Source organism: Musca autumnalis, unplaced genomic scaffold (genome assembly GCF_047663935.1).
Source record: "Musca autumnalis isolate F117 unplaced genomic scaffold, ASM4766393v1 scaffold_5, whole genome shotgun sequence".
Taxonomy (NCBI): Eukaryota; Metazoa; Arthropoda; class Insecta; order Diptera; family Muscidae; genus Musca; species Musca autumnalis.
Window position 1 is genome coordinate 97,635,355 of NW_027412088.1, and position 27,464 is coordinate 97,662,818.

Below are 27,464 nucleotides of genomic sequence, written 5' to 3' on the forward strand. Positions count from 1 at the left end.
CAATCTTCATACTCATACAAAAATCTTCATTCTTCTCCAGCTTCAGACAAATTCGGTTCTTCCGTTCAATATAACAAACAGCAGCTCAACGAAGCTCAATTTTATTTTTGTTTTTCTAAAAAAGTGTCAAATTTTAGTTTAATAAAAGCAAAATGGTCGATTTAACCGGTAGCGCATCACCATTCCAGCAAAGCATTCCCAACATTGTTTTCTATGTGCCCGCAGTTGTTGTTTTTGGATTAGCTGGTAAGTTTTGGATTTGTGTGCCACATACTCTTCATACTCTTTATTCATGGCATCTAATAACTTTCTAGAATTTATGTTTTGATGATGTGGAAATTAAAAGCAATAACAAAAACACATTAGAAAGCATCCATCCCATCATACAAATTATACTACCATACCAACCAGCAACAACATTTTGATAAGCGTTTTGTTATCATTTTTTAGTTCACATATTAGATGTGACCCCAAAAATATGCCGATGTACCAACAAATGAAATGATGGCATATGTTACTTTTAGCATCCTTCTTAATGTGTATCCTGCATGCAAGTTTTGTTGTTGTTATTTTTGTAAGAAGTAAAATGCTTTTGTGTTGTATTCTTCATTCATAAATTCATTCATTGTTAATGAATGCAATAGGAATTTTGAAGTGTTTAATACCGTTTTAATTAACCAAATCCTTAAAAAGTAGAACTCTGTTATAAAATATGGATCAATTCGAATTGGTCTTAGCCATTATTTTATTCAAATAAGACTCAGTTAGATTTTTGAAGCAAAAATACCTTAACATAGCATCTACACCATTTCCAACAGTGACTCAGAAAGTAGCCAAAAATATCCCGGCATAAGATGTATGTAGTGGCTGAACTGGAATCTTATAAATATAAACTTTGCATATTTTAATGGAATATTGTTTTGGGGACCAATAAATAGTAAGAGATTTGCACAAAAAAAAATCGTTTAGTTTTTACATAATTTGTTGCCATAAACAAGCAATATGAAGTTTTTACAATTTTGACCTTTGCAATACATTTGTTGTCAAACTGTATATATCATGTTCGGGAAGTCCGTATTTCCCGAGATGTAGTCTTCGAAAGTTCCGAAAACCAATATGATTTTTGACAAAAAATAATTTCGAAAAAATTATGATCGCGTTAGCCCTATTTAGCATCTGTCTATATGAGAAAGACTTAAATCCCGGCCGAAGACCGGGATATTATCAATCCTATACGAATAGGAGTAATAAATGAAACCAAAACAGCGGAACCGCTTGGTTTTGTGATCCATCATTAGAACAACAACTGCAATATTATCCCATTTTCCCAACGAGGTAAAATTCTGGGTCGATATGTATATACATGTAATCTGTAGCATCAAAACGCTAAAATGTTGCATAACGACACTGTCCGATTTTCGCAATTTTGAAGTTTTGAGCTACATTTTTTGATCTAATTAGCTAAACATTAGTAGATTCTCGCAGTTCTGGAACAGACATATAATCTAATAATTGTGGACATAGGACGATGTTTTGGTGTAGCCCCATAATGGTACCGCCCTATTTCAGGTGTTTTAAAGTTTCTATCTAATTTTTCAAAGTGGTCAAAAAACTTCTCCATCAGTAATTGTGAACATAGTTACATGTTAGCTATATTTTCTGACCGAAATTGGATGCATTTTGGCATTAAGGGTTCAAAGTAGCAAAAAAAAAGCAAACACAAAAAAATCTTCTCCAAAAATGTTTGACACAGGTCCACGTTTTGGTACAGTGCCCATATAACAATACCGCCCAATTTCAGGCATTTTAAGTTTTTATCTGTATTTTCGGACGTCCCAATGGCCAGAGATCTTCGCCAAAACAAAAATAGCACCAATAGAGACGCCACCTGTAAAGTCGAGATCACCGTAAATTCCTAAAAAAATTAATGCAGGTGAGAATTCCGGCCAGTGGCGCTCCGAAATGTAACATTCGCCGTATTACAAAAATTCTTTAAGAGATTGTAAAGTTTCTGGTGATATAGGCTGACTCCAGTATCGTCAGTGGCTTGGCAAATGTGCGAAGTATTATGTTTCTCAACACCGTTGTACTTAAAAACTGCGAAACTCTACAAGTGACACACCGCACAATGGTTCAGAAATCAATTTTCGTAACCAAAACCGCGCAATGTTTTGTCGTCACCGATTGGGATTCGATAACAATCATATAAAAACTTAGAAAACCAAAAAATTAGATGATCAATCAATCTATTGGAAGTTGTGGACGTGGTGAACTCCTAAAAACGAAAAAAATTTACCTCATTTTGGAAAATATGTAATTTTTGCAAATTTGTGGTCAAAGAAATAGCTAATGCTCGGAATCTATAACAGATATTGTGTTCACTGTTCTGGTTAGGTAGGATTGTTGCTCTTCACGATACGTTTAACACAAAGTGAGCAATTTTATTTTCCCACATATAAATTTTAATGTAATTTCAAATTTAGTGGACTAGAACTTTTACGGAACAACGTGGGATAAGGTTTCGTATCCGGTCCTCTTTTCAGCCCATATAAACTTTTAAACCCGAACAGGTCTGTCGGTTTAACACTTTATTAAATTCATTAAAATTTCCTGTATAGAAATGTGCGGTTTTTCTTACCGTTTTCCCATATGAATTATAGCAAATGAACATATTTTGAAACGAATGAGTTTTTATATGAGTTTTATTAAAAACGAGAAGTATTTCTTTAAACTTATAAACAAATTTTACAGTTTTTGAATTGTATACCCTGTTTCTCTAAGACGATTCGAATACACATTCGTTCGAATTACTACCAAACTTATGTTTTTTGAAAAAATGTTTGATTTATTTTTGTTTTCAATCAAAGAAACATTTTCTAAAGCAACAGGAGTTTGGTAATAATTCGAACGAATTTGTATTCGAATCGTTTTAGAGAAACAGGCCATTAAATATTTTTTTTTAAATTAAGGTCCAATTTCAAATTCGTTCGAAATACTACCAAACTTCTGTTTTTTTTTAATATTTGCTTCATTTGTGTTTTCAATCAAACAAAAAATTTCTACAATAACAGAAGTTTGGTAGTAAGTCGAATGAATTTAAATTCGATTCGTCTTAAAGAAACAGGCCATAAAAAAATTATTATTTTTATAGTTTATTTATCGGGGTGTGACTTTCTTTTAAAGATTGAAACATAAAAAATATGGATGTTTTTAATACAAAATACGAACAAAAAACAAATGTTAACTTTGACCTTGAATTCCTCTGCAATTACTGGACCGAATTTGGTATGATTCTGTTATCGATAAAAAAATAACAATATCTGTATCCCTTTAAAAGTTATTAGGTTTTGATCAGAAATGATTTTGAGCCACTGTGCGCCTTACGGTCTCCACGATAAAATGTAGTTCCCATACTTGATGTGTAGTTAGCTTAATTGCAGCCTAAAAATATACAACACAAATATTAAAAGGCGGCGGTTTTTTTTTGTAAATTACGTGTTTCAGCCAGCTGCTGGCGACATAGGGGTAAGTCTTGGCCTGCTCCGGAGTACATATTAGTATGTGCCGCGACGCAGGAAATCCTTCACCAATATGGTTGAGTTTTGTCTGTCACACAACGCATTTTGCAATTTACTTTAGTAACACGACACTTTGTTAGTGCACAATGCACAATTTACATTTAGGAAGCCAAAAAGGAACAAAATCGGGGTTGTATTTAATGAAACTTCTATTAGAGTCCCCGTCACACTAGCCAAATCGATATTCTGACTATTTCCACTATGTAAACACTTGTTTTGATCATGTTGTGAACATGACAATGTGTTACACTTTAATGAGTACATTCAACCTAAAAATCGTCTCAATTTAAAAAATAAATTCCGTGCTGCCTTGTGGTGTGGCTTCTGTGTTCTGCTGACTAGAAAGCATTTAAAATAATCGCTAAAGTATTTTGCAACAATTTTGTTTTGTTTGTTTGTTTTCATTAAAAATAATATATTCTCTTTTTTATCATTATCAAATATTACCTCATTTTGAGTTACCTAGGCATGTACGAGTATGTAGTATTTCAACTACTCTCTCTCCCGTTTCTACTGTTTGATTTTTTACTACTTAATGTTTAATTAGATAACGTTCAATCATATTTTTTGTATTTCTATTACTGTTTTAATAATCTTATCAATTGTATTAGCTAAGCTTATATACAATAATGTTATAAGTATATGAAATAGAAAATACTGTTGTTTTTGTTTAGTATGTTTTGATAAAGCACCTGCCCGCCAATCATTTTCCATACCTATATACAGCTTTCCTTATCCTCCGTCGCTACGTTGTTGAGTTGTTCGTATTTTTTTTTTTATAATTTTTTTGTTTTTATTTTAAAATATTGCTGACGTTGTCACATTGCGATTGCAATTGAAAGAAGAGAGAACAAAAAAGTGTGTAAAACAAATTTTGTCCAAAAACTTTGATTTGTTTGATTTTTCACATACAACGTGGACATCATACGAACGGTGGTCTTGGACTACAGAATTCAAAAAGACAAATTTAGTAGTTATTTAGAGTAGCTGACATAGTGTAGCATTATTAACTAAATTTTGTGGTATGTGTGTTTCCAATTTATATTGGAAAAGAATTATAACAAAATATTGGCTTAAAATTTTTTGAAATATTTATCTAGTGCTATATAGTGAAAAATATTGTGTGCATTTTTTGTTTGTTTTTCCCCAGCAACAATTTATCCATTTTTTCTAATGGAATTTTAATGTCTTCTTAAAAAACATTGTGTTTTTAGTTTCCATTTTTTATTGATTTGATAAGAATGTTGTTATCATTTGAAAGGTGCCAATTTCATAGCCACGTAGGCTTTCACATTGTTGCATGCATTTTACCAATATAAAAAAATATTTAACATAATCTTTTAAAAATAAATTAGCAGTTGGATAAAAGGTTTGATAAAAATTAATGAAGGATATATTCAAATGGCATTATGTTGGGGTGCCACCGTGGTGCAATGGAAAACACGCTTGCCTTGCACACTAAATACCCGCTTTCGATTTCCATGTCAAACAAATCACATTTTCAACAGTTAGCAAAAATATCCCTCAGTGTAATGTAGGAGACATTTCCCCTAAGTATTTTAGCCATGGAAGACTTCTCTACAAGTGGTTTCTTAACACTCGCCGTTCCGACACGGTCATAAAAAATAGGTCCCGATATCACTGAATCGAGATGCACTTATTGATACACTGATACAGAGCTTTTTCCACAGAGGAATGATATTTCTGGAACTATTTAGCCTATAAATTGTCCTGTATTCCATTGGAGATTTTTTTGCTGACATCTACAGTCTGTCTGTTGAAATCAAGATGCATTTGGTACAGCAGTTTTTATTACTCCTGGGATGTATGGTATTGAAAATGGCTAATATTGCTCCACATCTTGTGGCCTCAATATCCCACCGCAGTGACAGAAATTTGGTATTTAATCTTCTTAGGGGCTAACACCATTTTAACGGGAGCGTAGCAGTTTGGTCATGCATTTTGCGAATTGTTTTCTTCTGCTGTTCTCATAAGTACCGATACTACTGTATACAACAACACCGAAAGTATCATTGGTTAAAATAGAGGGACCTGTGTCTGTAGAGAGGTTGTTTTAATTTTGAACTGCTGCTTAGTCCAAAGTACCATCTATTGGTCGGCTTGAATGACTTTCAAATCTCATATATTCTTCTCCAGCGAGATGTTGATGCGAGATTACACGCACGGTGGGTCTAAGCGTCAGGTTGACCTACAGGCGTTGCGTCTTGGCTCCACGTCGACGGCCTCGGGGTGGGCGGGAAACGTAGGGATTTTGCTGGGGTCTTTCTTCCCAAGGTCGGAGACTCAATCACCTCCCCCGCTTGTGTGGGAGCTGGGTGAGCCTCCGGACTTGGAGCGTAATGAAGTTGCGGACAGTATCTGCCGGATTAGGAGTAGAAAATCGCCAGGTATCGACGGCATGACTGGAAGGATGTATAAAGCCATCCGGAAAGTCATGCCTGAGTATATTGAGTCCGTCCTTGGTGGTTGCATTAACCAGGGGTACTTCCGGCGTGCGTGGAAGGAAGCTCGCGTCGTGGTGCTCCTCAAGTCGCCTGATCGGGTAAGGAGTAATCCTCGCTCGTATCGGGGCATAAGCCTTCTCCCAGTGCTTGGAAAAGTGCTGGAGAGGATTATGGTGGCAAGGCTTGGGGAGTGCCGCGGCGTCAGTCCTTCACCGCATCAGTTCGGCTTTGTCGAGGGTAGAGGTACTGTGGACGCGTGGATGCATGTGCAGAATAGTCTGAGCGGGTCAAGTGCCAAATATGTCTTAGGCATATTTGTCGACTTCAAAGGCGCATTTGACTTCCTTTCGTGGGATAGCGTGCTCGCAAAGCTGTCTGAGATCGGGTGTCGGGAGTTTCTTCTCTGGTCCAGTTATTTCAGTGGACGAAGGGCTTGTGTCGTGGGAGCCAATGAGACGGTCTGGACAGATGTGGAGCGAGGCTGCCCTCAGGGGTCTATCTGTGGTCCATTTATTTGGAACCTCATGATGGATTCTCTGCTGCGAGAGTTAGCGACCACTTTCAAGATCTGTGCGTATGCTGATGATCTCCTCATCATGATTGAAGGTGAGGCTCGTGCCGAACTGGAACGTCGTGCTGAGGAGGCCATGGGTATCGTGGGGGTCTGGAGTGACCGAGTGGGTGTTGAGGTGTCTAGGGACAAGACTGAGCTAATGCTGCTGAAAGGCAGATTAGCACACAGTCGACCTCCCCACGTTCGATTTGGTGACCACGGCATACGGTATGTCAAGCAGGTCAAGTACCTTGGGATAACTATGGCCGAGAGAATGAATTTCCTGCCGCACTTCGATCGTTTGAAGGACAAGTTGACTGCTGTAGCTGGAATGGTCAGAAGGGTCTTGCGGACCGACTGGGGTTTGAGCAGACGTTCCGTGCGCACCATATATGGTGGACTCTTTGTTGCCTGTGCAACATATGGGGCGCCTGTATGGTGTGCTGCAGCAGAATCTGTTGTTGGACGTAAGAAGCTCTTGTCGTGTCAACGTGTGGTCATGTTAGCATGCCTGCCAGTGTGTCGCACTGTGTCCACGGACGCAATGCAGGTGCTACTTGGCGCCCTGCCCTTTGATCTGGAAGCGAGATGTAGGACTGTTCTGTACAAGCTGAAGCGTGGCTTGCAACTGTCTGAGGATGATTGGCTCGGGCCTTCTGATCTGGTGGATGGGGATGTTAGGCGGCGCAGTGCAATCCTTCGGGAGCGTGCTGCTGTTAGGTGGCGGACTAGGTGGACGGACAGCGACAAAGGGCGGGTGACGTACGAATTTATTCGTGACGCAACGTTCGTACTGGACCGCCCAGACTTCAGCTTTAGCATGAGTCTGGGATTCTTTCTGACGGGGCATGGCTCTCTAAATGCATTTTTATATGCAAGAGGCCTGTCCAGGACAGATTTATGTGGGTGTGGGGTGACTGAGGACTGGAGGCATATACTGACGGAATGTCCTTACTATGATGACATTAGAGTTTTAGTCAATATGGGCATAACGTATGGAGGGGCGGGGTGGGATTTCAGTATGGCACTTGGAGACAGTCGGACCTTTAGTTGTTTAAGTAGGTATGCACGTGAAGTGTTTGATAGGAGAAGGACTAGACTTAGTGGAGGTAACTCCTCCACATAGTCATCTCTACAGTTGGGCGTGTTGTGTTGGAGGAGGAGGAGGTTTGGAGAAGTTGAGTGGTGCGGCGTCATGTTACTCTGGTGTGGATGTCGTGCCGGTCATCCGTGAGGGTGGCTTCGTCTAGTGTTTGTGTTGTGTTGTCCGTTGCCGCGGTCCCTGTGGGCCCATTGTGCAGTCCGTGAGGGCAGCATGTTAATTGTTTGTGGTCCTGTGTTGTTTGTTAATTACGCTGGCTTATTTGGAGGAGGTCACCAGTCCGGGACTGTTTGGAGTCCAACTGGTAGTGGTCATTGGCCACGAAGCTTGACCGGAGGCTATATTCTGGTACCGCGGGTGCCAGTTGGTGTTGGCCCCCTTATGGGAGCATCGCGGTGGCTGTGGTTTGGACCCAAATCGCGGGTAGAGTTTCGGCTCGAATGTGGAGTTGCATGGCAACCGGGTGCCTGACCCATAGAAAGGCAGGAGTTTAGATAGGCTCCGCTCCTAACCAAGGTGGTGATCACGTCCAAATACGTGTGAGCGAATTGGTACTCGTACTTTCTGTGCGGGGGCGTTGGTAGACGCATTGTATTCACCCGATGTTAAGAGCACTGTGGGGTAGACCGTATGGTAGGAACCCACATTAAACACCACGACGTATTACACGATGGAATGTCGCCTATTTCAGAGAGCTTATTTCCTATTTCGAACGCCGATAAATCAGTTAACGTCTTCTTTTAATGCTCTATGAGCTATGTGGAAATAACAAACTCAAATATGCTTTGGAGCACATCTAATCGCATATTAGTTTTAATACTAATTTATGCAAAATAATTCAAAAACTTTCTATCCAACTGCTTAACCGATATATCATTATATAAAAAAAGGTTTATTATAACAAAATTATTGCAAATGTATTTGTTGTAATTTCTTTTATCTTTTTTCTTGTGTGTTTGTAATGCTGCAACTAAATGAAAATGTAATTATTATAAAAAATTCAAATATAACAACAACACTCAACAAGAATACTAACTTGAAAATGGAAACAAATGGAGTTCATTGAACTTTAAGACAAAACATAAAAAACCAGTTTGTTCAGACAGACCAAAGTTAAATGAAAGTAACCATAAAAAAACGAATCACTTACGCACACCAAAACAACTTAAATACACACACATACGCGTGAAAACGTGTTATTTGTATTAAAGCCAAATTTGTAAATTCTTTTTCAAAATAAAACAATTTTCTTTGGAAAATGTCTTCTACGAACATCATCATCATCAGCAGTTAAATAACTTACAAAGCTCAACAACGATTTTTGTTTATTTAAAATTCAAAATCGTATACATTCCAACCAACTCTGCAGCAGTAAAGCAATATCTTTATAAACATGGCTGAGGATCCCGTTAATCAACAACAATTTGCCGATGATGTCTTGGCTGCAACTCAAGATGATGGCAGCTTTGCTACCAACAATTTGGGTGATCCCAATGGCAACATGAAATTGCCCAGTGTCGATGAAGTTTGGAAATTAATCGAACAAATGGATGGTATTAGTGATGAAGAACGTGCCAGTATTCGTGAAAATCTATATAATCCGCAGGAGGGTACAGCTGAAGATTTTATGAAACGTTATGCCCAACCAGCCATGGGTCATACCTCATGGGATTATATTATCTTCTTTACAATGCTTGCAATAATTATTGCAATTTTCGGTAAGATGTGTTTTGAATGATTTAAATAATTTTTTGAGTTTGTAGTTAGTTTTATATGGTAATATTCAAAAATGTTTTACAATCGTTGAAGTTGAGGTTCACCATTTAATAAGTCGCGAACTGTCAATATATTTTATATAATATGAATATATTTATATTAATTGAAGTGTTTTAGCCGGGGTCTCATAATATAGACCATAATAAATAAATTACGTGGAAGCTGTGTTGGTGGTAATATAAAAAAATGGGTAAAAATGTGTTGAAGTTAGCAAGTTTTTTTGTGTTTTTTCTTGATTTCTGGTCAAAGCAGGGAAAATTCAGACCTGAGCTTAAAGAAAGAATTGAAGAATGCCCCTTGGGCAACATGGTTCTAATGTATCACTTCTCGATATATACAGTACATCCCCCTTAAATCGATGCTGACATTTTGAAGTTTTGAAATCGGGGTTTTTTTAATTTTTCTTATAATTGGAGGGCGCAACCAGATAATGACCTAAACTATTTATTGGATTGTAGAACTCGTGATTCCACGTCGTTTGATGTATATCTCATGAGTGTGCTCCGTACAGCTCCCTAGTAATAGGAGACCAAAGTCGAATTTTTTGTGCGTAAATTTTCTTTAAAAACCTATTTTTTTGCTTCAAAATTTACAACTGTGACTCAGGTACCCTTGAACCCCGCGTGATTTTAGTTTTTTTCCGCGCCGTATTTAATGAGCCCTATCGCGATCGAATCCATCCACTAAAACCGCTGATATAGATACCCTGAAAATAGGAAAATAAGCAAAACCGACCTACACAGAATTCTAAAGACTATTGGAGAAGTTTAAAGAAACAAATGCTATGTTCCAGAACCTGCAAGAAGCTACTATTTTTTACTACGATAACATTTTTTCCTTTATGTTATCGGAAAAAATAGTAAAAATTAGTAGATTCTTGCAGTTCTGGAACAGACCAAATGTCTTGAGCCCCTCGACTGCAAAGATTTGTTCCAGAAGAGCAGAACCATAACATACCCCCGGATGACATTTTACTCAATTTGATCCTAAATGACGACGGGCTGGACACCACGCTGATCCCAATTAAGTCTACTAGGAAAGATAAGAGTAAGATGATGGAAGGGAGTATGGACTCAGATGCTTAACTGGCAGCAAGCCAAGTTCCAGATGGTCCCATATTAGCACATGCCGGTAACAAACTTCAAAGGCAGGATGCCACTGGATCATTGACTAATGATGGGGAATCCAGTCAATGACTCCAAGGATAGATTTGCCAGAGAAGTCATGCTTCTACGTAGGTTTCATGCTGCTACGACAACTTCAGTACGCTCAATCCTATAGCAGCGTGCTCTTTGTACCGGATTGACCCGAAACAACAACTATAAACTTGCTGTGATGTACAGCTGGCAAACTATCGACAGACGAACTATCGTTATGATCATTGTCGTAAAGCTTATATCGAACTCAAAAGCATATAATTTTTGAAACATTAGCGACAGATAACCAAAATAACTTGTTTTGGCGGCCAAATTAACCTTTGTTTTGCTACAGCAATCAAAACGATAGTCGGACTATCGATAGTTTGGCAGCTCTACAAAAATTCGTGGGAAGTGAACCGAATTTGCATACTGAGAATGACGGCTTCTCTTCATCAGAAGCAAGCCAAGCTACATGAGGAAATTTGGACAAGATCTTCTTTTCAGCTCCAGTAGTTGCTTAAAACAAGCAAAAATTATAATTGGCGAAACCTACTGCCACAAGCAAAAGGTAGAGTCGTCAATCTCTGAAGGACAATTGACGGAGGGGTCTGCTACCTAGCCCAATTCAAACCCGAAAGGCAAGCGTAAAGCGGATGAAATTAAATCTAGGAACGTCCACATGCTGCAAGGAAGTCAAGGTGGTCGGACCAACTGAGAAACCATAATCTTCTGAGATGACGGACAAAGTGCCCTAGTTACTCGCCCAAGAAGACAATGAATTCTCAGGTGGTCAACCCATCGACCTCCTACGCAGTTGCCATTACCCAGAAAGCCAAGGAGAATAAGCCTAGTACCAAAAAGGCAGCCACCTTCTAGGGAAAAGTGGATTTTAAGACACAATAACGCTAATGTGAGACCGGCGCAATGATGACCTTTGAGTGGCAATCATCGACAGAGATGACCCCGAAGGTAGAATCGGAGAAAGTCACTGGTTGTTAGTCGAACCGGTCTTCTGAATGTCATTGTTTCAGACATGATGACAAATCAGCGACCTCTAAAATTCTCAAAAACGTATATTTCAAGGGCTATGGCACCGCTACCCCTTCCTCCCACCGAACAAAAACTTACCCCACCAACACCAAAAAGTTGCACCCACAAAAAACTTACCACCTCCCCCCAATTTTCACTCGCGAGTAAATCGGAGCTCTGGTTGGGACAACAAATCCTCCTCTAAAGGCAAAAGTGACTAAGTCACATTCTTCCAGACAGACTGCGAAGAGTCCAAAAAAGGCGATGACTGCACCAAAGAATTCTGAACGGTTTTGCTGCATTTTGGTTACAAAGTATATATTAAGTTTGTAACTTATCATTTGCGACCCAATAAAGGGTAAAATTCTGAATCGATCCGAATGTATTGTTTCCATAGGCAAGTCATGTTCGAATATGGGCTATATAGGTCTTCGTTTTGGTAAAATTCCAGGTCGATCCGAGCGCATTGTTTCCATAGGCAGGTCAAGTTCGAACACGGGCTATATGGGTCCACGTTTTGGTATAGCCTCCATATAACGGTTCCTCCGGATTTTAGGTACTTTGAGGACATTATCTGCATTTCTTTGAACGAAATAGCTCTTAATTTGATATTTGCAGTTTCCAGCGGTCACACAACAATTTCTACACCAAAAATTGTCAAAGTTTTGGTATAGCCCCCATATAACTGGTCATCCCGATTTTACGTATTTTGTGGATTTTTGCTACATTTTTTGACCGAACTACCTGCAATTTGACATTGTGGGTTCCCAGTGGTCACAAAACTTCTACAACAAAAATTGTCATCAAAGCTCGACGTTTTGTTGTAGCCCCAATATAATGGTACCTCTCGATTTTAGATATGTTAAGGATTTTTGCTACATTTGTTGAAGGTTTTAGCCACATTATTCTCACAAACATTATGTGTGTTCGTTTACTCAAAATTTGTAAGAATTGTTACTGGATGTTGTTCGTTTACTCTATAGTACAATACAAAAGACCTTAGTCGCTTACATGAAGTTACTGGACTTGTACAAATTTGTACAAATTATCGAGTAAACGAACACACCTATTATTCTTCGTTGGAGCTGTTTATAACACAATTTTCAGATTACGATAAGAATAAAGTGAAGGTTTGCCATTGCCATGTGTAAGAAAATGATGTGGCATAATTTTAAAGTTAACCCTCTCCCTTTGAAAGCCTTGACCCAAATTCACTCCTTTTTCAAATAGAAACAAATGCGTTTGTCATTCATATTCCGTTAGGTCATATGAATGTGGCTTCTTTTTCTATAAGATAACGAAACCGGATCTAAAATGGAATAGAAAAAAAAAACACACAATGAACTATGTACCCAACCAGGGTCCGTAGTGGTGGTGGTGGTGACACGAATCTCAGACATTATGTTGTTGTTTTATCTGTAAAACAGAAATGTCTGAAGCATTTCAATGCCGGCATTCTGGAAAGAAAAAAACGCATATCTCTGTCCAATAAGAACAAAAAAAAACAAATAAGAAATCTTTTTATGTGTATCTATGTGTGAAGGAAGTTTAAATGTATGTGTGTGCGCGTACGGAACATGTGAAAGTTTTCTCCCCAAGAGGCAGAGGTGGATTTATTTCCAACCCCAAACACCACATTATGGGCATATACTTTGGTAAGTCGTCCGTCCATTGTGGTGGTGTCGTGGTGTGGGTATGTGCACGGCCAGATACATACACACATAAACTGAATTGTATGGACGTGTAAACACGCTTGATTTCTATGTTTGTCTGGTGTTCTACAGCAATTAACCGTGAATTGTTGTGTTTTGTTTGATGTCGTTATTTTGTTTAGTTGTCATTAGCAGAGAGCGAGAGGAGCCATTAGACGGAAAAAACGTTAACAGTCGTGCACGGATAGCTTTGGGCTAAGATGGCCAGTTAATAATTGTCGGGCTTTAAACTATTAGATCTTTGAAATTCAAGTTGAAATAAAAACTTACAACTACCTGCCAGCAAGTCATTCTCAGCTAACCACAATTTAACATTTACAAAAAACTTACAATAAAAGAGAATGAATTCTGCCTGATAAGAATAAAGAGAAACAAAAGCTCATTTTTTCCGATACCCAACCAACCAAGTCAAGGCAGCTATTCAATGTTTTGTGTTGAGTTTGTGAGCAGCACTTAATAAACGTCTAGTCATAAGCTTTTTAGTACGTTGCTCTGAAGTAAAACAAGAAAACGTTAGCGGAGTGTTTTTGAAACATAACTAAAAACAACAAAAAAGAAGAACAAGAATTAACCGCACATAAAATTAAAATTTAGTGGAAGAACAGATTGACTTGTAACGAGCGGCTGTGAAAAGTGTATTTTTAAGTGTCACCACCTGCCTTGTAGTACAAATACATAAAACATGGCCGCCACCACCACCACCTATGCTGAGGATAATCTTATTGAACAATTAAAAAGTTCTGTTAAAGCGATCATGGATAAAACGGGTTCAAGTAAATTTGCCCACGATCTAATGGATCGAATTCACAGTCTGCAACAACGTCTGGAGACCCTATCACACACAGAAAAAACACAATTCATCGAAGAGATGAGAGAAACATTTCGTGCCACCATTGAAACGGTAGAAAATAAACTCATGCAACACGCTCATTTTGAAAAAGTTTACACCTATTCAATATATGCGGCATTGATATTTTCAATATTATTCGTATTTGGTAGGTTTCCAAAAGAAAAAAAAGGAACATCAAAAACAAAAGACGTAACGCTATGGGTTTGCGTGCGTTCAGCTTGTTAGTTGTCTTGCACAATTTTCCGCCTCTTTCTATAGCTCTAAGTGTAAACATGAAACTCTTTAATAGCAGTAAAACACACTGTGCAACTAATTTTGGAAGCTTGTTGTTAACGATTGGTATAGATGGGCATTTGCATTTCGGTTCGGTTTTATATCAGAGCAATTGATTTTAGTACTCTTGTCCGTTGGTCTGCGGGAACAATAAAATAACTCCCAACGAATAGAAGCAAGTAAAAACTGAGTTAAGTTCTTATAACTTATACAAGCTTTGTCGTAAGATTAGTGGTTTTCCATAAAAACAAATATATACATACATACATATGTTCCCACAACATCCCTGAAGGGACAAGGGAGACTTCTCTCATATCAATGAGTGCACGCCGATTCATATTGGCTCAATGATATGGGACCTACTTTTTATTGCCGAGTCCGAACGGCGTGTCTTACGACACCACTTGTAGAGAAGTTTTTCATGGCTTAAATACTCAGGAAATGTCGCCAGCATTACTGAGGGGGAATTTTGCCACCGTTGAAAATTTGATGTTGCTTGGCCTGGGATTCGAACCGCAGACCTTCTGAGTGCAAGGCGGACGTGCTAACCATTGCACCACGGTGGCCCCCATTGCACCACGGTGGCCCCCAAACAATTATATTTCATATTTCTAGTATATAGTTGCAGCTGACTCTACTCGGAGACCAATGGTGCTTGTCTTCGTTCATCCTGTAAGTTGAAGGGAAAAAGATGGAATGGAAACGTTGAATTATGTAATTAGTCCGAGATTAATTTTTACTTTTATTTATTTCACATAAGGGTAATCAAGCCTTAAAGGACATCCATGTTAAGAAAAAAAGCTTATCCTAGACTACTCTAGTACCCAGATTAAACCTTTATACAAATAAAAATTAAATTTGGAAAAAAAATTGGACACGCAGTCTACTCCGATTAAGGATAAAAAGGGAATAGGTTGTCAGAGAGGAAGTTGTCTGTTGTAGAGCAATTCTGATCTTGGCCTTGTTTAGCAGGAGTTAGAAAGATAATTGGCAAAATCAGCAGAAACGTCTCGATACCCACCCTGCAGCTGTTCGTTCTGACTTATTAGATAGATTTTTTCAAGTTTACTTGTTAAGTAACATTCATTATAATGTTGAAGAACCGTGGTTCCGTGAGTGTTTAATAAATATTAAAATGTTACAAGTCCTTAGATTTGTAAAGAATAATTTCAGTCTCGACCTGTCGAACTTTGCTATCGACTTCGCGGTGCTAAAAGATATATGAGATGTCTCTTATTCATGGAAACCTCTTACGAAGTCTCTAATTATGAGGTCCCCAATTCAATAAAATAATTCTTATGAAGTGTCATATCCTACAGAAGACCACTTATGACGTCCCCTATTCTATAGAAGACCTATTATGAGGTCTCCTATTATATATGGTAACATGGGGCGCCTTCGCCACTTTTTTTCAAAATGTTCTCATATCGACATCATTAAAGTTTTTCCAAATATTATTTTTGGTAAGAATATTAGCATGTCTTGACTATAACTTTTGATATATAAATGATTATAATTTTGTTTTTAAAATATTATTTTTGAGCATTTACAAAATGTCTAAAAAGTGGCGAAGCCTCCCCACCCATGGGGTAGCTTCGCCATCGACATAGGACACATATCAACGGACTCTAAAAATGGCATTTACCATACTTACTTACTTACTTAGCTGGCCTTTTACAGAACATTTGTTCCATAAGCCGAACTAAGAAAAAATCTCCAATCCTCTCTGTTTGCTGCTGTATTTTCCCAATCTGGGATATGTAGCTTTGTGATATCTCGTTTCACTTGTTCGCTCCAACGAAGCTTTGGCCTTCCAGATCTGCGAGAACCTCCATGCGGCCCGTATTTATACGCCTTTTTTGCGGGTTCATCATCACTCATTCTTATAACATGGCCTAGCCATCGCAATCGTTGTATCTCGATTCGTTCAACTATATTGATGTCATTGTATAGTTGATACAGCTCGATGTTCATACGACGCCGATATTCGCCGTCAACACAGATTGGCCCGTAGATCTTTCGAAGAATTTTTCTCTCAAACACACAAAGCACTGCCTTATCTGCTTGAGCAAGTACCCATGCTTCGGAACCATACATTAGCACGGGTAGTATCAGTGTTTTGTACAGTGTTATTTTTGTTTGACGAGAGGTGGCTTTATTCCTAAACTGCTTACTCAGCCCAAAGTAGCATCTGTTAGCCAACACTATTCTTCTTCGTATTTCACAACTGATGTTATTTGTTGTGTTTATGGCGGTGCCGAGGTAGACGAAGTCCTTTACTACCTCAAAATTATAGGTACCAACATTCACAGATGGTGCGGTGTTTATGGACATATTACGCGTCGATACCATCAACTTGGTTTTTACGCCGTTTACTGCCAGACCAACTTTAGCAGATTCTCTTTCGACTTTTGCAAAGGTGTCAGTTACTTCCTTTACCGATCGACCCATGATGTCAATGTCGTCGGCATAAGCCAGTAACATGTGGCTGTTCGTGTATATCGTTCCATTTCTTTTGACCTTCGCGTCTCGTATGACCTTTTCCAGCAGGATGTTGAATAGATCACACGACAGGCCGTCTCCTTGTCTGAAACCTCTTTTGGTAGTAAACTCTTCGGAGAGGTTCTTCCCAATTTTAACTGAGGATCTCGTCTCAGTTAATGTCATTCTACAAAGTCGAATGAGCTTTGCAGGAATACCAAAATCAGACATGGCTTGGAACACCTTTGAACGTATAGGGCTGTCGAATGCTGCTTTATAATCGACGAAAAGATGGAAGGTGTCGATCTGCATTTCTTGGGTCTTTTCCAGGATTTGTCTCAAGGTAAATATCTGGTCAATGGTGGATTTGCCAGGTCTAAAGCCGCACTGATAGGGTCCAATAATTTCATTGACCATAGGCTTTAGTCTCTCACACAATATGCCAGATACTATCTTAGATGCAATAGGGAGCAGACTTATTCCCCTATAATTGGAGCACACAGTCTTATCACCCTTCTTGTGGACTGGACATAGGATGCTCACGTTCCAATCGTCGGGTACGCGTTCTTCCTGCCAGATGGTGCTAACTAGCTGATGCATACACCTTATCAGCGTGTCGCCTCCGGTTTTGAACAGCTCGGCTGGTAGGCCATCTGCTCCTGCCGCCTTATTATTCTTCAGCCGGTTTATTGCTGTCCTTACCTCATCTTGGCTGGGCGGTATACATTCAATACCATCATCTGGGATTGGATCTGTGGTATCTTCGCCGTCTTCACTGCTATCGGATACGAACAGTTTGGAAAAATGTTCTTTCCATATCCTGAGCACACTATCTGTATCAGTTACCAAATTACCATTTACCATACTTCCTCCCCAAATATCAATATTATGCATAAAAGGAACATATTTTCTATTTAATAATCAAAAAAGATTCTAAAATTTACAAAAAGAAAGATATTCTAGCCGTTAATTGAAGTAGGTACCTTGAATTTAGGCATAAAAATGAAATTTTTGCCAAATTAGATAGGTTTAGCACAATATTTGATTTCAACTTCACATTATAGCGTGGTATATCAATAGCATAAACAATTTAAGTTAAACCTGACATATTTCTCACATTAACCCACAACACCCCTATCATGGCGTAGCCGCCCCACCCCCTACATAGTTCATAATATGAATATATTGGCATTTATAATTACTTTTATCATGCAAATTATTTGGATTTATATTCATCAGTAGTTGTCTATTAACGGTATAAAATATAATTTTGATATCACAAAAGGTATACAAGATATCACAAAATATACCTACCATAAATATTTTTCGCAATACCCCAAAAACATGAAACCGCGTGCATCAGCAATCATATATTTGATAGAAATTCCAATTTTTGAGAGATGAAAGATCTTCGTTAAACTCACAATTTTTCCTTTAACGGCATTTCTGTAGCAGTTATAATTATCAAGAAAATCGGTGCTGGCGAAGGCGCCCCAGTGGCGAAGCCGCCCCATGTTACCATAGAAGACCTATTCTCTGGAAAACCTCTCATGGGGTCTCTTATTATCTAGAAGACCTCTTATGAGGTCTGCCATTATATAGAAAACATGATATGAGACCTCTAACGAAGTCTCCTATTATATTGAAGACCTCTAACGAGGTCTCCTATTATACAGAAGGCCTCTAACGAGGTCTCCTATTATATAGAAGATATCTTATGAAGTCTCCTATTGTACAGAATACCTCTTATGTGGTTTACTATTCCAGTCCTTGGAATTTTAAAGAATAATTTCAGTCTCGACCTGTCGAACTCCGCTATCGACTTCGCGGTGCTAAAAGATATATGAGAAGTCTCTTATTCATGGAAACCTCTTACGAAGTCTCTAATTATGAGGTCCCCAATTCAATAAAATAATTCTTATGAAGTGTCATATCCTACAGAAGACCACTTATGACGTCCCCTATTCTATAGAAGACCTATTATGAGGTCTCCTATTATATAGAAGACCTATTCTCTGGAAAACCTCTCATGGGGTCTCTTATGAGGTCTGCCATTATATAGAAAACATGATATGAGGTATCCCATTTTATATAACACCTCTTACGAGGTCTCCTGTTATATAGAAGACCTCTTACGAGGTCTCCTGTTATATAGAAGACCTCTTACGAGGTCTCCTGTTATACAGTAGACCTCTTACCAGGTCTATAATGTAGAAGACCTCTTAAGAGGTCTATAATGTAGAAGACCTCTTACGAGGTCTATTATATAGAAGACCTCTTACGAGATCTCTTACGAGGTCTCCTATTATATAGAAGACCTCTTACGAGGTCTCCTATTATATAGAAGACCTCTTACGAGGTCTCCTATTATATAGAAGATCTCTTACGAGGTCTCCTATTATATAGAAGACCTCTTGCGAGGTCTCCTATTATATAGAAGACCTCTTACGAGGCCTCCTATTATATAGAAGACCTCTAACGAGGTCTCCTATTATATAGAAGACCTCCTACGGTGTCTCCTATTATATTGAAGACCTCTTACGAGGTATCCTATTATATAGAAGACCTCTTACGAGGTCTCCTATTATATAGAAGACCTCTTACGAGGTCTCTTAATATACAGAAGATCTCTTACGAGGTCTCCTATTATATAGAAGACCTGTTACGAGGTCTCCTATTATATAGAAGACCTTTTACGAGTTCTTTTATTATATAGAAGACCTCTTACGAGGTCTCCTGTTATATAGAAGACCTCTAACGAGGTCTCCTATTATATAGAAGACCTCTAACGAGGTCTCCTATTATATAGAAGACCTCTAACGGGGTCTCCTATTATATTGAAGACCTCTAACGAGGTCTCCTATTATACAGAAGGCCTCTAACGAGGTCTTTTATTATATAGAAGACCTCTTACGAGGTCTCCTGTTATATAGAAGACCTCTAACGAAGTCTCCTATTATATTGAAGACCTCTAACGAGCTCTCCTATTATACAGAAGGCCTCTAACGAGGTCTCCTATTATATAGAAGATATCTTATGAAGTCTCCTATTGTACAGAATACCTCTTATGTGGTTTACTATTCTATATAAGACCTCTTATAATGACCTGTTGTGAGGTCTCTTATTCTCTATATGATCTTTTATGAAGTCTCCTATTCTATATAAGACCTCTTATGAGGTCTTCTTTTCTATATAAGACCTTTTCTATTCTATAGAAGACCTATATGAGGTCTCCTATTCCGTAGATGATTTTCTATTGTCTCATATTATATTATATGACTTTTATGAGGTCTCCAATTCCACATAAGATTTTTAATGAGGTCTCTTATTCTGTAGAAAATATTTTATAAGCTCTCCTATTCCACAGAAGACCTCTTATGAGGTCTTCTATTCTATATAAGGCCTCTTATGAGGTCTTCTTTTCCAATGATACCTTATGAGGTATCCTATTCTCTGGAAGATCTTTTATGAAGTCTTATATACTATAGAAGACCTCTATAAATTCTCCTATTCTGTAGACGATTCCTTATGAGGTCTCCTATTATGTAGAAGACTTCTAAGAGTTCTCCTATTGTACAGAAGACCTCTTATCAGGTCCCCTCTTTTATAGAAGACCTATTATGAAGTCTTCTCTTCTATAGAAAACCTTTTAAAAGGTCTCCTCTTCTGTAAAATTTTGTGAGGTTTAGAATGTTTAACTGCCGCTTTCTATATTTTATCCAGTTAATAGTGAAATGAAGGGATCGGGTGGACACTTTTTGACATGAACGAAGAATGAAACCTGCGTATTTACAGGTTCTTGTTTTGCTAGAGCTCCAGATAATGGTACTTCCCGATAAAAGTTTTTTTTTTTCAAAATTTTAGTTTTTAGGGGCTCCAAATTTTGTAACTCCAATCTTTTTTCATAGGATTCACTGGGTTGGATATTGAAAATTTGATAAATATTCGGGAAAACCAAAACTTTAAGAAGTTTTTTTCTGTTGCACAGTGTAATTGATAACTTGTTGCTGGTCCATTCATTATAGCTTTTGCATTGTTGTTGTCGTTTTAAAAGACACAGTCACACAATTTAAAAACAATTAAACTATATTTTTTATTTTTACTTTGTCATCTAACCTCAATTAATTCTTTCTATTTTTTATCGTACTTTCATTACAGCTCTCTTCGGCTACAAATTATACAAATCGTTGATGTCCAAGGAATTGAAGAAACAAGAAAAGCTTAAACAAAAACAATCCAAGAAAAGTAAAAAGGTCAACTAAAGCTGACCCTATAGCGGCGGCGGCTTTGTGTATACGCACACACCAATCCAACTGGCAAAGACAAATAATAAAGGCGGAGAGATAGAAACCTTCCCTCTCACCCTTTCTTTTATAGACGTTATTTATGAATGAAAAGACGCTGTTAAAGTTTTCAAATATTTTTTGAAATTTGAAAACTATTAGATATATAACTCCTTACGTTTTTTATCTATTGTAATTAGTAACTAATTACTTAAAGGCTCATTTAATTTTTTATAGAAAAATATATTTAATATATTCATGTTTTTTCTTTGTTTTTGTAAAGAAATATCAATTTTAAATGAGAATGTACCTTACTTGCACTTTGTACATTTCCGTCTAATCAATTGATTTCTGTTCGTTTTTTATTGTGTCAATGTCTTTCCTTTTTAAACTTTAATCTTGAATGACGAAAGATTTAGATTTTGTAATGTAATATTTTTAAATAAAATAAAAAAATATAGACAAATAAAGTAAAGGTTAAATTGACATTTTTAAATGTGAAATTTTGTTTTATTTACGGATTTATAAATCCACGCGATCCAAAAAGACTCTTGACTTTACTTAGGAATTAAAGGGATTTTTTCCTCGATTATAGAAAACAACTGTTTTTCATTTGCATTTCATCTGACAGGAAACACTTCCAAATAATATTTTTTGCTTGCTTAATGTTTTGACTTCGTCGTGGTCGACTTCATACTGTTGGCCCAAACTTGTTTAAATTGTATTTTGATTATTTGTATAGTATGAGAATCTTTTAATATTATTATATTAACGAATCGATATCTAATTTTGTACATATTTACAAAATCCAATTTCATTGATCTTTACTAAATTTCTTTAACTTATAACTTTTTACCTTAAATTAAACTTCAAATTAATTTTTATTCCTGCATTTCCTCATAATCCATTTGATTGTCGTCCATTAACTCATTTAGAAGTGCCCCCTCTTCAGTAATTGTGGTATTATCATCATCCTGATTTTCTAATTCATTATCAGTTGTTATGTCATCTTCATCATTGTTAACAGATTCACCCAAAATAAATTCCACATCACCGCTGTTATTTTCAACAACAAGTATTTCACGTTGCTTACGTTTTCTTCCGCCACGGCTACGTATTGTCTCAATAACTTTTTGTTGACTTTTTCGTTGTAATTTTCTTTCATCCTTTTGCTGCGATGTCGACACTGTTGTGGAATGTTCCTCTTCAATGTGCTTCTTCAAGAGGAAATAACTAATAAATGATGCCGAACAACCACCGTCACAATTTTCATTGCAAATAAAACTGTAGGAACAATTAGAAAAAAAAAAGAAAAAATATTTTAATAAATATGTTGAAATGATTGGTTAAATGATTTGAAACTTTACTTACTCCTTATCTAATTTGTGACGTTTCATGTGCATGACTAATAACTGTTTGCGCGCAAATCCTTTTTTACAAAACTCACACTGAAATGGAAACTCTTCCGTGTGCTTGGACACACGATGTATTTCCAATGACTTGGGATATGTTGTAACAAAATTACATAGTTCGCAATTATATGTTGTATTCGGATGGACCTGTAAATAAATGACAATGAAAACAATTAATTCACCCATGCTGTATTGAAGTTCACCTATGGCAAACTTAATTCAGCCAGACTGAATTGAAATTCACCTATGGCAAACTTAATTCAGCCAGACTGAATTGAAGTTCACCTATGGCAAACTTCATTCAGCCAGGCTGAATTGAAGTTTACCTATGGCAAACTTAATTCAGCCAGGCTGAATTGAAGTTTAGGCATTAATTGAAGTTTGCCTATGGCAAACTTAATTCAGCCAGGCTGAATTGAAGTTTACCTAGGGCAAACTTAATTCAGCCAGGCTGAATTGAAGTTTAGCTATGGCAGAAGTTTAGCCTATGGCAAACTTAATTCAGCCAGGCTGAATATGGCAAACTTAAACCAATGGCAAACTTAATTCAGCCAGGCTGAATTGAAGTTTACCTATTGCAAACTTAATTCAGCCGGGCTGAATTGAAGTTTACCTATGGCAAACTTAATTCAGCCGGGCTGAATTGAAGTTTACCTATGGCAAACTTAATTCAGCCGGGCTGAATTGAAGTTTACCTATGGCAAACTTAATTCAGCCGGGCTGAATTGAAGTTTACCTATGGCAAACTTAATTCAGCCGGGCTGAATTGAAGTTTACCTATGGCAAACTTAATTCAGCCGGGCTGAATTGAAGTTTACCTATGGCAAACTTAATTCAGCCGGGCTGAATTGAAGTTTACCTATGGCAAACTTAATTCAGCCGGGCTGAATTGAAGTTTACCTATGGCAAACTTAATTCAGCCGGGCTGAATTGAAGTTTACCTATGGCAAACTTAATTCAGCCGGGCTGAATTGAAGTTTACCTATGGCAAACTTAATTCAGCCGGGCTGAATTGAAGTTTACCTATGGCAAACTTAATTCAGCCGGGCTGAATTGAAGTTTACCTATGGCAAACTTAATTCAGCCGGGCTGAATTGAAGTTTACCTATGGCAAACTTAATTCAGCCGGGCTGAATTGAAGTTTACCTATGGCAAACTTAATTCAGCCGGGCTGAATTGAAGTTTACCTATGGCAAACTTAATTCAGCCGGGCTGAATTGAAGTTTACCTATGGCAAACTTAATTCAGCCGGGCTGAATTGAAGTTTACCTATGGCAAACTTAATTCAGCCGGGCTGAATTGAAGTTTACCTATGGCAAACTTAATTCAGCCGGGCTGAATTGAAGTTTACCTATGGCAAACTTAATTCAGCCGGGCTGAATTGAAGTTTACCTGTGGCAAACTTAATTCAGCCGGGCTGAATTGAAGTTTACCTGTGGCAAACTTAATTCAGCCGGGCTGAATTGAAGTTTACCTGTGGCAAACTTAATTCAGCCGGGCTGAATTGAAGTTTACCTATGGCAAACTTAATTCAGCCGGGCTGAATTGAAGTTTACCTATGGCAAACTTAATTCAGTCGGGCTGAATTGAAGTTTACCTATGGCAAACTTATTTCAGCCGGGCTGAATTGAAGTTTACCTATGGCAAACTTAATTCAGCCGGGCTGAATTGAAGTTTACCTATGGCAAACTTAATTCAGCCGGGCTGAATTGAAGTTTACCTATGGCAAACTTAATTCAGCCGGGCTGAATTGAAGTTTACCTATGGCAAACTTAATTCAGCCGGGCTGAATTGAAGTTTACCTATGGCAAACTTAATTCAGCCGGGCTGAATTGAAGTTTACCTATGGCAAACTTATTTCAGCCGGGATGAATTGAAGTTTACCTATGACAAACTTAATTCAGCCAGGCTGAATTGAAGTTTACCTATGGCAAACTTAATACACCCAAGCTGAATTGAAGATTTTCTATGGAAGTCTCTTTAATTGAGACTTCCAATACCTTAATACAGTCATAGAAAAATATATGCTATAATTTTTTACCCTTCCTTAAAACAATACATATCTAAAACCAATCAATTGCACACAATAATTTGAAATTATGCGTCATAAAGTCTAGGAATTTAGATCACACTTTCTTGATAGTCATAAACCAATTATGATAAGAAAACAGTTTAAATCCAAAAACAAAAATTTAAACTTATCGATATTTACTTACATTTTTCTCGTGAGCTTTTAGTTCACTCTGATAGTAGTAACCCTTTTCACAGTGACTGCAAAAATAACGTTTCTTATTTTCGTGGACAAGTTGTTCGTGTGAAGTCAAATTACGTTGATTTTTAAAAACTTTATCGCATTTCTGACATTGCACCGTGACATGCATTCGCTGTAAATGTTCCTTTAATTCTTTGTCCGTTTTATAGGACTTTTTGCAATGTTGGCATTTAATGTTGTCTGGAATGGGAGGGAAAGGAAATTGTTTAATAGATTTATGTGGTATCCCAAAAAAAGCAAATTTTGTTTATTGAGTTGCATGTTTCCAATATCATCCAGAAACCCTATATACAAAATATAATGGCCATCGATTAACGATAACACCGATTTTAGGTATGTTTAGCCCCATAGATATGTATTTCAAAATCTGCATTCATTTTCATTAATTTTCGTAGGAATCGTTCTTAGGCCCGAACAATAAATTAGTAACCAAATTCATTATCGGAAACACGATCGCCGTAATATTTTATATTTAATTCAAAACCCCCTAAATAAAAAATGTTTTCCTTTTTTCATTACAACCTATTCTACATAGACATTGTCATCATTCTACACGGTGCTCTTGAATCAAATTTAAATGGAAGGTGCTTACACCTGGGAAGTTTTTGCGGATTCTGAAACTGCGATGTTCATAGATGAGAAAAATCAAAAAACAAAAAAATCGCCGGAGCGCTTTTTAAATAAATCGCGATACAAGTTGACATTTTTAGGGGTTGTTTAGGTTTTTGCGATTTTGCTTGGAAACCGCAAGTCCTATCAAAATGGGAATAAAGAAAATGTTGTAGCTATCAAAATTCTCTACAAGATAAAACTTAATGATGTTTTCGTAGGTTTTAGAACTTTTGAGATATAGAAGTTGAAATTGGGACAATTCAAATTCAATTAAATTCGGTATCGTCTCCTTATAAAACAATGTCATGACTGAAATTTCCCAACTTAAACTTATATATCTAAAAAATGGTACAACCTAGAGAAAATGACATAAGCCAGTTTTGTAGAGATTTTTCACAGCTATAAGATTTTCTCAGGTCCCATGCCGATAAGACTTGCCGTATTCAAGCAAAATCGCGAAATCCTAACAAAAAAAACTAAAAATGTAAGCTGAGCTTCTTTATCTCAAAAAAGGTACAGCCTGAGAACAAATCATAAACGTCAATCCTGTAGAGAATTTTCACAGCTACAACATCTTTCTTAGCTCCATTTTGATTGGACTTGCGGTTTCCAAGCAAAATCGTGAAAACCTAAAAAACACCTAAAAATATGAATTTTGACCGCGATTTATTTAAAAATCCCTACAGCGATTTTTTCTTGTTTTTTAGATTTTTCTCATCTATGAACATTGCTGTTTCAGAATTCACAAAAACTTCCCCTGTGTAAGCGGTTTTCATTAAAAGTTAGTTAAGGCGCACCCTTCATGACATTATTTTATAAGGGGGCGATACAGTAAATACATTGTCCTAATTTGAACTTCAATATCTCAAAAATGGTAAAACCTACGAAAATTCCGCAAAGGCCAATCTTGTAGAGAATTTTCATAGCTTCACCTTTTTGTTCAGTCTCATTTTGATAGGACTTGCGGTTTCTAAGCAAAGTCGTGAAAACCTAAACAACCCCTAAAAATGTCAACTTGAATCGCGATTTATTTAAAAAGCGCTCCGGCGATTTTTTTTGTTTTTTTATTTTTCTCATCTATGAACATTGTAGTTTCAGAATCCGTAAAAACTTCCCAGGTGTAAGCACCTTCCATTTAAATTTGATTCAAGAGCACCGTGTCTACGAACTTACTATTATTATGCACCCTTGCGATGTGCACCGCCAACGACATTTTTGTGTCGCAAACTTTTTCACAAAACTGACATGGATACTTGTGGCCTGGTGTTGGAGTATCTTTATGTCGTTTCTTGTGATAATATAACGATGACCACAGCGGATAGGCGTCCATACAATCGCCTATATTACACATATAAGATCTAACTATGGGAAATTTATTTAGCCATTCATCATAATCTTTATGATTGCTCATATGGTTACGCATGTGTTTCAAAGTTTTGAAGGCCTTACGACACATGGGACAATAATAGAGATTGTCATTGTGTTGTGGTGTTCTACGATGTTTTTGTAAATGTTCTGGCGAATAGAAATCCAATGAACAACATTCACAGGTAAAGGCACCAGAGACAACTTTTTCAATCAATTCACCAGTGGCATCCGGAGCCGTTTCTTCATTTTCAATGTGATCCTAAAATTAGAGAAATTAAGAATTATTTTAAGAATAAATTTTAATAAAATTATTAAATTTGAAAATTTAGTGATTTTTAAACTCTTATGTATTAATGAACTGCTGTAAACTAGTTCGGCGGCAGAAGAGTGTTGTATTAGCAAGTGCAATCCAAATGGTGGACAAGAAAGGGTGAGAGAGGAGTGGATAAAGCAAAAGAGGATAGAGGAAAGGATGACCAGCGCCATAGCTACGTAAGGCTTCTGCAATACTTTAGCAGGCCCACAGGACCTATGGAGGAGAAGTGCTAGAGAGAGAGAG

General features: G+C 37.3%; 2 protein-coding genes across 9 annotated transcripts in view; one reads left to right on the plus strand and one right to left on the minus strand.

Annotated features, from left to right (window-relative positions):
* Window positions 1-21,737, plus strand: LOC141386516 (uncharacterized). 6 transcript variants are annotated; one of them, XM_073955109.1, is made up of 3 exons: window positions 101-246; window positions 9,068-9,416; window positions 21,117-21,737. In XM_073955109.1, exons 2-3 carry the CDS (start codon window positions 9,092-9,094, stop codon window positions 21,218-21,220), a joined length of 429 nt encoding a protein of 142 aa, XP_073811210.1. In that variant the 5' UTR covers window positions 101-246; window positions 9,068-9,091; the 3' UTR covers window positions 21,221-21,737. The 6 variants fall into 6 exon arrangements, with proteins under 6 accessions (XP_073811214.1, XP_073811210.1, XP_073811211.1 ...); XM_073955110.1 differs by lacking the exon at window positions 101-246 and adding an exon at window positions 4,400-4,600 and having other exon boundaries at window positions 8,989-9,416; XM_073955108.1 differs by lacking the exon at window positions 101-246 and adding an exon at window positions 4,400-4,600.
* Window positions 21,724-27,464, minus strand: part of LOC141386512 (uncharacterized) — a 17,065-nt gene continuing 11,324 nt past the window's right edge. For all 3 annotated transcript variants that reach the window (XM_073955101.1, XM_073955103.1, XM_073955102.1), the window contains 4 exons: window positions 26,711-27,164; window positions 24,870-25,105; window positions 22,613-22,800; window positions 21,724-22,525 (listed from right to left, as the gene is read on the minus strand). In XM_073955101.1, coding sequence (XP_073811202.1) covers window positions 22,123-22,525; window positions 22,613-22,800; window positions 24,870-25,105; window positions 26,711-27,164 — 1,281 coding nt within the window. In that variant the 3' untranslated portion in view covers window positions 21,724-22,122. The remainder of the gene's footprint in view (window positions 22,526-22,612; window positions 22,801-24,869; window positions 25,106-26,710; window positions 27,165-27,464) is intronic.